Source organism: Magnolia sinica, chromosome 9 (assembly GCF_029962835.1).
Source record: "Magnolia sinica isolate HGM2019 chromosome 9, MsV1, whole genome shotgun sequence".
Lineage (NCBI taxonomy): Eukaryota > Viridiplantae > Streptophyta > Magnoliopsida > Magnoliales > Magnoliaceae > Magnolia > Magnolia sinica.
The window spans coordinates 1,199,284-1,211,558 of record NC_080581.1 but is presented as its reverse complement, the minus strand read 5'-3'; the positions used below and the strand labels follow the sequence as shown (position 1 = coordinate 1,211,558).

Here is a 12,275-nt window from a genome sequence, read left to right as displayed (position 1 = left end):
TTTGGGAAAACATGTAGAAGGTTGGACAATCTGATGGATGGATTGGATCTTGCACCAATGCCCCATGTGGCCACATGAGTGGTGTGTACATGAGCATTGCACACGTGCAACTAGCTTATCCAGAAAAAGAAAAATGAAAGAGAAGGGAAGAAATTATTTTATTATTTTTTCTTAAAATCCATAATGCAATCATTCGTTCTCATGAAATACACATGAAGGTGAAGCACCATTCATTATACATAATACATATGCAAGCACATTGCTGCAATTTCAGGATTGCATGAGTTGAATGCATGGAGAAAGAGAAGTTAGAAAAGCTGTACTACATGATCTGTCATTAATATCTTTAATCAAGTTCAAGTGGAAGATGAATAGTGCTGCTGATTCAAACGTTCCTTCTAACCTTTAGGAGCACCTACTAATGAAGCTTTTTCCTACTCAAGATTGTGAGAGGAGAGGGGATGGAAACCTTCTCTTTTATAGAGTAGTTTGGTAGTGGAATCTTTCCAATCTTCCAATTCCTCACTGATTGCTGTCTTCTTACCTCCCTAGTTGACAGAGAAGTCCTGTAGCTGACTTAGCAATATGTATTTATACATACGTATGCGTATTCGAGTGGATCCACAACTACATGTACAAGACATATCCAGACTTACATAACATGAAAAGAACGAGCGAGTCTCGTAATTGTAATTCTATTAAAATGAAGTGAACATTGAGCAACACAAGACGCTTTGTTAATATCGGGTATTTTTAGTGGCCGATAAGACCTGACGATGGTATTCTCCAAGAGCCCATATCGGAAAGATGTTTCTATATGCAGAATAGCTGGTCATACAATTACTGCTGAAGACTCCCATTATTTCCTGCAATAGATCATTGAGAAATAAATAAGTATTTGATTTAATGAAATATCATGATATTTGGTGCAGCCAAACACACCCTTAATAAATTTTCTTGTCAATGTATGTTCTACATGGATTGTTGAGACTTGAGATGATCTACTGGGAAGTTGAGGTTTTTGAAAATATTATGAAGCGTTTGTATGCACAAGGGAATAAAATTGTGAAAATTCATATTAATCAAGAGGAAACAGAAGTAGCCCACGAATTGCGACCATGTTTCTTTTGAGTTTGACTTGTCATTAAAATCTGAAATCTCGAGATGAGAGAAAATACAATTTCGGAAGTTCGGCTATATTAGACTTGTAATTGGAATTCACTTGGAGAGTGCATTCAAATGCACACTTAGAACATACTTAAAATGGAAGTGAAGGCAATTACCTGCTGAGGAAAATCACCATTTTCCATTTGGGAATTGATCAGTAGCCTCGCTGCTCGATGCAAAGGAATTGGATCTCTCTCAGCCTAGATCCAAAAAAAAAAAAGTGCTGACCTTGTGGAATATAAATTCAAATAAACTAATTCACACACACACACACACACACACACACACACACACATATACTATTTGTAGTTTTTGTACCATTCCGAACTCTTAGAATATACCAAGGGTCCATTTGTAACGAGGACCCGGATTGGTTTCAGCTCGTATTTTGGACCATTTGGGGCTCAGCCTATTGCATGGTCCGTGCTTCGATTTCTCATATACTCTCATTTTATATAGTTAGATTAGTGTTACTAAACTATGATGGTTTATGGATTCAATTCTCATGATTCTAGTGAAATCTAATAGAATAAAATGCATAAACTAGTATGAGCAACAATCCATGTCAGATGAATTGGCCAAGATGGGACATAGGTGTGGTATTGAAATTTCAAGAAGAGTTGAATTCAGAAATTAACTGGTTCTGAAGAATGATGAAATATGTCACCTTTTCTCTTCAAACCGATGTCCGTACTATAATTTCAGTTTATGTAAGTGCTAATATGAATAAATAGAGGATTAGTTAATTCTCAAACCTGCCCGGCAGCAATAAGAGCCAGCATAGCCCATCCAGTATTTACCAAATGTGACTTGTTCCCTTCAAGATTTGTATATACCTGTTTCAACATTTGTAATAGAATTAGAATTTATCACCAACGGTGCGTTTGGATGCTTTAATGAATTGAATTTATTGTAACTCTAGTCTCTATGTTTAGTAATGCAGAAATGAATAAGTTGTCATATCCTCCTCCAAATTGTAATTATGTTAGTTTCAAATGTGTTTGGAAGACACATGATTGCAATTTGAGGGCACTTGCTGTCATGAACTCTAAGAAACATTGCACATTTTTTTGTCATTGAACTCATTTGTAATTCAATTCACTTGTGCATCCAAACACAGCCCAACACACTGTAATTGGATGTTTATCCTTGAACCAGTGGCCTGAATTTCATTAAACCCCAAAAGATAAATTCATAGGGACTGAATTTTGTGCTTCAGCCCCTATCATCCTTCTCCACCCCTTTTCTATAAGGGGTGCACTCCGGTGGTACCGGGAAGAAGTGGGGCCCATGTGATATATTCATGTCATCCAATCACTCCATCATATGGGTTGCCTTATGCTACAACCATGGCCAAAACTTAGCCCAAACTGAAACTCAGGGGGGCCACAGAACATGGGACAAGTTTAGAGGGGACACCCACCCTTGATTGTCGTGGGGGCCACCTTGTTGTGTATATTAAATCCAGGCCATCCAGATCCTTCCATCTGCCCTCAAGGAATGCTTAGGAAAAAAGAAGTTTGTAATAAAACTCAGGAGGGCATCCCCTCTCGCCCTGTCCCTTGTGCTGTGGCTCACCAGAATTTTGGATCGAGCTGATTTTCAAGCCGTGGGTGTAACCTGAGGGAACACATCTGTTAGACGGCACACCATGTGGGCGCCATATCTGACCTGTACCACTACCTCTTTATGTAATTACTTCTATTACAGTGTCCTGTGAGTGAATGATCCAGGTTTTGATCTCTAGTTGTCTTACCTCATAAAACCTTACCAGACTTGGAAGTATCCAAACTACCCAAAAATTTAAAAATAAAAAATAAAAAATCTACGGTTTCCATTAAGAAAAGATATAACATTTGAAGCGTCTCCTTCAACCACAAGGCTACGATGATGATTGAACTAAAAATATACTAATAATACATTTTTCAGTATCATCCCATAGATATATGGATCTATCAGCTTGTTGATTTTTCTAAGGCCCATGTGTTGCGCGGCATGCCAACAACACTAGTAAACTAAGATCCAATCTCCAGTCTCACTCATAAACGATAAATAGAAAGAAATATAATCTAGAAGTAGAATTAAAGTATTCCAAACAAACCACAAGATAAGATATACGTGGAAAAACCCCAACAAGGGTAAAAAACTATGGTGCAAAACTTCCACTATGAAGAAAACGAGATTACAAGCAATATACTAACCTTTTCCCTTTAGATGTATAGAGAAAACCCTTTGCCCACACTTTTGAATGACTCCCATAACCCTAAAATGGCCCTAGGGACCTCTATTTATAGTTTAGGCAACTTCCTTTTCGCACCCTTGCGAAATCGCCTCAAATTTCTGTAGTCCGTATCAAATCCGCAAAACGAATCTACGTAAGCTTGACTGGTCGAGCGGACCCTTGACTGGTTGAGCATGGGCCTCGACCGGTTAAGCATGTTGAAACCAAAAAACTGATGCTCACTGGACTTTAAGTCGAGCTAACCCTTGACTAGTCGAGTGGGCCACTCGACCAGTCGAGCAGACCACTCGACTGGTCGAGCGGCCCTGTCCAAATGTGGCTTCACATTTCAAAAATCTCTCACTTGGAGACACATCATCATAAACCTTTGTCTTCTACATCCGTAGTGCACCACCTCCTTGTCTTCAAGCCTACCATAAATTTTCGTCTTCTATATATGTAGTACACCACCTCCCCGTCTTCAAGCCTGAAGACCAATCAAAGCTGAACAGAGCTTCAGCTTCTCCCATGTGACTGCCTTGGTTAGCATATCCGCAGGATTCTCACTTGTATGAATCTTCTCTAGAGCAATCGATCTATCTTCCAATAACGAACATATAAAGTGATATCTGATGTCAATATGCTTGGTCCTTGAATGAAAGGCTGAATTCTTAGTGAAGTGTTTTGTATTACTGTACAACTTGCAATCTGCTTGCTTCTTACCCAACTCTTCCATGAAACCTTGCATCCATATTATCTCCTTGCATGCTTCTGTGGCTGTAACATATTTTGCTTCCGTTGTACTGATAAATACTATCTTCTGTAACTGAGAGACCCAACTGACTGCAGCATTACTGATGTAGAGCGGGTCGCAGACAGTTACATGGCCAAGATTGATCAGAAAAGGCCCGGTCGACGACAGAAGTGATCTAGACCATCGAATCTTAAATCGGGCGTATCTTGCAATCCGGAATGAGTTATCTGATGTACAATATATGATTTTAGGGTAGAACGAGCTACTGAAGCCAACTAACCCTGCTATGCCGGGTTACACAGCTCGGAATTACGAAAAACCCCTGGATCAACGGTCGTTTCCCTGTTTTAATTTCGTTTTTACTATAAATAGTAAGTTTTAGTTTGATTATAACTCTTCATCCGTCGGGCTTTAAGAGTTGCGCCCAACGTGAAAAGAGCTTAGAATAATTAGGAGAACGGTTTGGTGAAGCCAAATAGGACACTTACTATTTTTGGCCGAAAACCTTGAGCACTAGTAGACATCACGACCGTCTATAAATAGTAAGTTTACTATTTATAGTAAGTCACGGATTCTAGGAGTTTGAGTTGTAGTTTGATTCTGATTTCTTTCCCATTGCTTGGTACCCTATTTAAAGGGTTGTGAACTCATTTTTATGCATTAATTAATCTATTTCGAATTTTATTAGAATTTATTTCTATTTTCTGCTTTCTTTCCTCGTGGATTCGAGAAGTCTCTGTGAAGAGTCCAGAGAAGCTCCGTGGATTCGGAGTAGTTATCCTCATCACGTTCATCCCTGCGTCAATTACCCAGAGTAAAGACATAAATTGTAGTGCTTCTTTTACTGTCGATATCTCCTGCTAAATCTAAATCTACGTAGCCTTGTAGCTTGATTTCCAATCATCCATAACATAGCCCTATATCCACAGTACTTACAAGGTATCTGATGATCCACTTCATAACTTCCCAATGTTCCTTCCCGGGGTTGTTCATGAACCTGTTAACTGATTGCTTGCCTCCAAGTGCAGAGGTTCGTAAGTAGTATCCTGTGAATACAGGGTCGATCCCATAGGGAGATGAATTGTAAGAAGGAAAAAATCAAATGTAAAACAAACTAAGTAATAAGAACTAAACTGATGATTTGATTTTGGGATTTTTGAATGGATGTAATTCAACTGAATAAAATAACACCCAAGCTTCAAAGTTCCACACATAGGTTAATGTTCCAAAATCATGATAACTTGGATAATACAACTAGGATCTGATCACTATGGTCAACCTAATTAAAAAATAAAACAGTTTAAATATTTTAATAAGTGATATAAAATATTAGAAAATCATGGATTTGCACCATTGACATATATTCTCAAGCGCCAGTGATTTTAAGTATTCAATTTCTATAGGATAATGAATATCAAATAAATATAATAGGTTGAGAATCTCTCTGATCTAGGAAATCTGATTGATCTAGGGTAAGCCTATTCATCAATGTGGATCTCATATGATGAAAACATATGAATCTCACAAGAGGATAAAAAAACAAAACCTAAACAATAGATAACATGCATACACCATTCTTCTCATCATTAAAACAATCAATCATCATAACTTAAAGAATTATTAAACTCATGTGCTTCCCTTCTAGCTTGGGCTAGAAGGAACTTAGAAAAACATAAGTAGAATAGAGAAAGAAAAAAATAAGAAAGAATAAATGCAAATAGAAAAGATCTAAAAGAAAAAAAATAATTTATAAAACTTAAATAAAATTGAAAACCCTATAAAAATCCTAAATCTTGCTCTTGAATGCTTTGAGTGATGTTTAGGAATGCCCTAGAAAGCCCTATTTATAAGTAGGGAACTCTAATTTTCATACAAAGTTGAAAAACCTTAGAAACTGCTTCAAATATACGTATTTTTTCAAAATAGACTTCTCGCTGCATAGTTCGTTTAAAACAGACTTCCTGCTGCGCAGTTTTCCAAAATAAACTTCACAGCTTTAGAATACACTTTTTTAGGACGATTTCAGGATTCTTTGATTCTCTTCATTCTTCACATAGTTTTCTTGGATCTTTGGCATGTAAATTCTTCAATTTTGGTCTCCTAAGATCCATCCCTTGCCTTGGTAATTCTTGAGCATCAAATTCATGCTTTTTAGCACCCTTGTTCAATCCAAGCACTTAAATTTACCTTGCAACATATGTATGAGTAAAAGAGAATATTAAGATGATTTATGTTCATAAAACCAAGATATAAATGGTGAAAATTATGCAAATTTGAGTCTCAACACACCCCCCAACTAGCATTTTGCTAGTCCCCAGCAAAATAAGTGAAAAAAAATAAAAATAATTTTAGAAACAAAATTAAAATGAAAAAAAAAAAATTCTAACTACACACTTTCGTAGGTAATCTCGATTGCATTTAGCATATGCAACAAGCCTTTAAACCCCTAGGTTCCCCTAGTGGACGAGTTATAGTCTCGTGAGGGTTTTTAGAAATGTTACCCACAAACATTGAAAACATGAAAAATAATTCAACACTCATAAATTTATACAATTATGCCTCCATTCATCTATGAATTTCAAAATAAAACAATACTTACCCTAAGTCTGAAGTTAGTTAGAATCTCAATTTTCTAATCTATTACATCTTTGAGTTCAGAGAATTAATCAAAATTTAGAATAGTTATGATCCAATGTCCTTAGGTGTTCCGTGACACTAGTCTAATTTTGAGAAATACGCATACTCCCTGTCCTAACTCATTTCAATCATCCCAAGAATATGAAATCTTTAGTTATCTCAATTTCTTCATGACATTTTTTCTTTTATCATCATATCCTTATTATTATATACCACCCTTAGATGAAGATTCCCATCGGATTTGTTTCATAACATAAGGTATCGTACTTGTAATGGTAACAGTAATGGATACTTCGGTATCCTTATTCCGGATTACTAACACGATTGTTATGGTCATTGCATTCATACTTTATAATAAAATTTTCTTTTTCCATCATTTTTTTCCTTCAATATTCTCTCTTTTAAGCATTTATCAATAATACTAGTTCATTCAACCTTGTTTGAATCAAAAGTTGTCATTCTAGTTTACATCTCATATTCCTCGCTTAGTTAGCTAAAGTGTATTGTGAATTCAGTACATCAAATTACAACTCACTTTAAACTAGTGATTAGATAATTGAACTCAAGTCTATAATTTTCAGTTATCAGATTTCTGACTACTATCAACCTAAACTAAGTATTAATTTTGCCTTTGGAATTCGCTTAATATCATGTTCACATTCTTGTATATATTATTTTTAAAATGTTGAAAAAAAAATTCCCCATAAACCTAAAAAAAGTAAACTTAAACCTAACTAAAAACTAAAAATAATAAAAATAAAAATAAAATAAATTGACACCCCCCCTCCTAAAAAAAAAAAAACTTCACATGGATGACTATTCACAACCCCCAACCTAAAATCTACATTGTCCCCAATGTAATGATAATGTAATGCAAAGAATAATAAAAATAAAAGAAAGGGTGGATAATACCCACCATGAAAAACTCACCTGTTATGTGACACTAAAAAGAATTGAATATGATACAAATCCTACAGAAATGCTCCGTCAGACTAGGAGTATCAATCTGAATATTCTAGCTCATGAAGAGGGAAAGACTCCTCTCCCAAATGAAAGTTTTTCACATAAGGCTTCAATCTCTGACCATTAACTTTGTATATATTGCTATTATGTGAATTCTCAATTTTAACAACCCCATGAGTATAAACATTCTTCACAATGAAGGGTCATGTTCATCTTAATCTTAACTTTCTTGAAAAGAACTGGAGACGGGAATTGTACAATAGGACCTTTTGCTGAGGTTCAAAATTCTTCCTCAGGATATTTTTGTCATGAAAAGCTTTGGTCATCTCTTTGTAGATTTTAAAATTTTCATAGGAGTCTCTCCTCAGCTCCTCTAATTCATTCAACTCTAATTTCCTTTGTCCACTTGCTTGGTCCATATCAAAGTTTAATTTCTTTATTGCCCAGTAGGCTCTATGTTCCAATTCCACAGGCAAGTGACAAGCCTTCCCATACACCAATTTGTATGGAGACATTCCAATCGGGGTCTTATAAGTAGTCCTATAAGCCCATAAAGCGTCGGATAGTCTGAGGGACCAATCCTTCCTATTTGGCCGTATAGTTTTCTCTAAAATATGTTTGATTTTCCGATTAGAAATCTCAACTTGCCCACTCGTTTGTGGGTGGTATGGGGTGCTCACTTTATGCTTGATGCCATATTTCTTCATCAAAGCCTCAAATGTCCTATTGCAAAAGTGAGACCCGCCATCACTAATGATAGCCTTTTAGAGTTCCAAATCTAACAAAAATATTTTCCTTGAGGAATTATATGACCACTTTGTTGTCATTGGTCTTACTTGGAACTGCCTCAATCCAATTTGAAACATAGTCTACACCAACCAATATATAAAGAAATTCAAAAGAAGATGGAAATGGGTCCATAAAATTAATACTCCAACAATAAAAAATCTCCAATGGTAAAATTGGTGATAAAGGTATCATGTTGTGCCGGGACACTCTTTCCAACCTTTGATATTTATCACAAGCAACATAGAAAACATGGGTGTCTTTAAATATGGTGGACCAGTAAAAACCATACTGCAGGATTTTTGTAGTGGTTTTCTTAGCAGAAAAATGGCCACCACATGCTTTCATGTGACAAAAGGAAATAACACTCTGAACTTCATCCTCTTGGACACAACGTCTAAAAATTTGATCAGTCCCATATTTATATAAATACGGGTCATCTCAGAAGAAGTTCCTAACCTTGGTTTCAAAACGCTTCCTATCTTGTGACTTCCAATGATATGGCATTTTTCCCGTTACAAGATAATTCACTATATCCACATACCAAGGCAATTTGGAGATCGCAAATAATTGTTCATCAAGAAAAGTGTCCTAGATATGCATCTCCTCTGTGGAATCATCTAACACTAATCTGGAAAGGTGATCGGCCACTACGTTTTCTACTCCTTTCTTATATTTTATCTCTAAGTCAAATTCTTGAAGTAGGAGGATCCATTTCAAAAGTCACAGCTTGACATCCTTCTTAGATAGCAAATATTTCAAAACCGAGTGGTTCGTGAAAATGACCACTTTGGATCCCAGCAAGTAGGACCTAAACTTATCCAAAGAAAAAACTATTGCAAGTAACTCTTTTTCAGTTGTTAAGTAGTTTACTTGGGCCGCGTTTAGAGTTCTACTCGCATAGTGAATAACGTAGGACCATTTATCTTTCCTTTGGCCCAAAACAGCCCCTATGGCATAATCACTTGCATCGCATATTAGTTCAAAAGGAAGTGTCCAATCTGGTGGACGCATGATAGGTGCAGTTGTAAGGGATTATTTAATTTTATTAAAGGCACTTGCACACTCATTTGTCCACTTAAATGGAACATTCTTTTGAAGAAGATTAGTCAAGGGTCTAGTACTGATACTAAAGTCCTTGATGAATCTCCTATAAAAAGCAGCATGCCCTATAAGTGATCTAATATCTCTAACAGTTCGGGAGATAGGTAGATTAGCTATAGTGTCAAGTTTTGAGCGATCTAGCTCAATTCCATTTTTGGAGATAACATGGCCCAAAACAATTCCCTTTTGAACCATGAAATGACATTTCTCCCAATTTAAGACAAGGTGTTTCTCTTCACACCTAGACAAGACGAGATAAATTGTTGAGGCATTCCTCAAAACTACTCCCAAATATAGAGAAGTCGTCCATGAAAACCTCAAGAAACTTCCCAACCATATTTGAAAAAATTCTTAACATACACCGTTGAAAAGTTGCTGGGGTGCTACACAATCCAAATGACATACGTTTCAAAGCAAACATGCCAAATGGACAAGTGAACGTGGTTTTCTTGGTCTTCCAGGGCTATCTCTATTTGGTTATATCCAGAATATCCATCAAGAAAACTATAGAAGGAGTGACCTGCTACCCTCTCTAAAACTTGATTAATGAATGGTAGAAGGAAATGGTCATTCTTTGTGACCTGGTTCAATTTTTTATAGTCAATGCAAACATGCCAACCTGTGGTGACACGTGTTGGTATGAGTTCATTATTAGAATTCTGCACAATAGTTATTCCGGATTTCTTTGGGACTACTTGAGTTGGACTCACCCAAACACTATCGGATATTGGGTAGATGATTCCCACATCCAATAATTTGATCACCTCATTTTTTACAACTTCCATCATGTTTAGATTGAGACGCCTTTGAGGTTGTTTAATTGGTTTGGCATCCTCATCGAGGTGGATCCGATGGGTGCATATGGAAGGGCTTATACCCTTAATATCAGAAATGGTCCAGCCCAAGGCTCCTTTGTGGTCCCTTAGAACTTTTAAGAATTTAATCTCTTGATTCTTCTTTAAAAATGAAGAGATCACTACAGGATAAGTTTTATTTTCACTTAAGTATACATGCTTGAGCTCATTTAGTAGTGGTTTTAAATCAAGCTTTGGAATATTGGTTGGTGATTGCAGAGGTTGCGAGTCCTCAATAGATAGGATTTGAGTGCGCGGTCTCCATTTGTACATACTAATGTCCTGGGAGGTAGTGCTCTCATTATCATCACAAATTTCAGTAAACACTTTTTCTAAATCAGAATTTTTCAAGTCCCCAATGATTTGAATCACTTCCTCAGTCAGACTAGGTTCCAATTCCTCTTCTTCTATCAAGCAGTCCATGAAATTCAGCTCATGGATCTCATTATTATCAATGGGCTGCTTACATAGATTGAAAATATTTAACTCTAAAGTCATGTTACCAAAAGACAAGTTCATCATTCCATTCCTACAATTTATGATTGCATTTGAAGTTGCTAGGAATGGACGACCTAAAATGATGAGAACTTGAGCGCTAGCATTTACACATGGTTCAGTGTCTAGTACAATAAAATCCACGGGGAAGTAGAATTTCTCCACTTGGACTGGTACGTCCTCTAAAATTCCCCTTGGTCCATTCCTCTAACTAAGATTAGGATGGTTATGCCAATTTGGATTATACGTGTTTCCCATTGGTTGCATAACTAACCTTTGGTAGTTATTTATAGCATTTACTTGATCATGCTCATACGTGATATTTTGTACAATTGAGATTATTGGACAATCCTTTGTGTAATGGTCTGTACCACCGCAAATGCTACAAAAATTACCTAAGGAAGTGTTTACTTTAACCATATCAACCTTCCTAATTTTCAAGGCTTCGACCTTTCTAGCCAATGCAGCGAATTTTACATTAAGGTCGTCTTCCTCTCTTAGGACATACATCCCCGCTTTCTCTCTAGGAATGGGTCTAGTTTGGTCTGATTTAACAGAGACATTCCATGTTTGCGTATTCTCTACTAACATATCTAGAAAATCCCAAGCCTCATTATGATCTTTGTCAAGAAAAGTTCCACCACACATCATCTCTATGAACTAATGGGTATCCATGGTGAGCCCCTTTCGGAAAGCATCAATCACGTGCCATGGTTCATAACCATGATGTGGACAAGTAATTAGAATGTCTTTGAAGCACTCCCAAGCTTGAAAAAATAGTTCATTCTCCTTTTGGAAAAATGACATGATTTCTTGTTTTAGTGCATTTGTTTTGTGCTCGGGAAAGAACTTCTTCAAAAACTCTCTACTTAAGGCTTGCCATGAAGTGATGGTATTAGGTCTTAGCGAGTTGAGCCATGCTTTGGCTCGATCCTTTGGAGAAAATGAGAATAACCTAAGCTTAAGTACATCCCTATTGCCATTATTTACTTGTAACATTGTAATTACTTCCTCAAAGTCCTTGAGGTGCAAGTAGGGGCTTTAAGAATCTAAGCCATGAAATTTAGGAATCAATTGAATCACACCTAGTTTAAAATCAATGTTCCCTATGTGAGTAGAGAGCACTATGCAAGATGGTAAAGTTCATCTCTCAGGGTTTAGATGTTTACGTAAAGTCGGTAGTTGGTTTAACACATTCTTATGAACTTCGTTTTCATCCTCAAGAGGAGGATTGGGTTGATTTTCTTTGTTTTGATTTATAGTTGGATCTGGTAGATTTAGATTTGAATTATCA

General features: G+C 36.5%; 1 protein-coding gene and 1 non-coding gene across 4 annotated transcripts in view; one reads left to right on the top strand and one right to left on the bottom strand.

Moving 5' to 3' along the window:
* Nucleotides 1-134: 134 nt before the first annotated feature.
* LOC131256587 (cycloartenol synthase 2-like) overlaps nt 135-12,275 on the bottom strand; it is a 45,057-nt gene continuing 32,916 nt past the window's right edge. For all 3 annotated transcript variants that reach the window (XM_058257494.1, XM_058257496.1, XM_058257495.1), the window contains 4 exons: nt 1,923-2,003; nt 1,284-1,367; nt 771-866; nt 135-627 (listed from right to left, as the gene is read on the bottom strand). In XM_058257494.1, the coding sequence (XP_058113477.1) occupies nt 592-627; nt 771-866; nt 1,284-1,367; nt 1,923-2,003 (297 nt within the window). In that variant the 3' untranslated portion in view covers nt 135-591. The remainder of the gene's footprint in view (nt 628-770; nt 867-1,283; nt 1,368-1,922; nt 2,004-12,275) is intronic.
* Nucleotides 11,700-11,806, top strand: LOC131257150 (small nucleolar RNA R71). The gene has a single exon (XR_009177165.1). It is a non-coding gene; the product is annotated as a small nucleolar RNA R71 (small nucleolar RNA).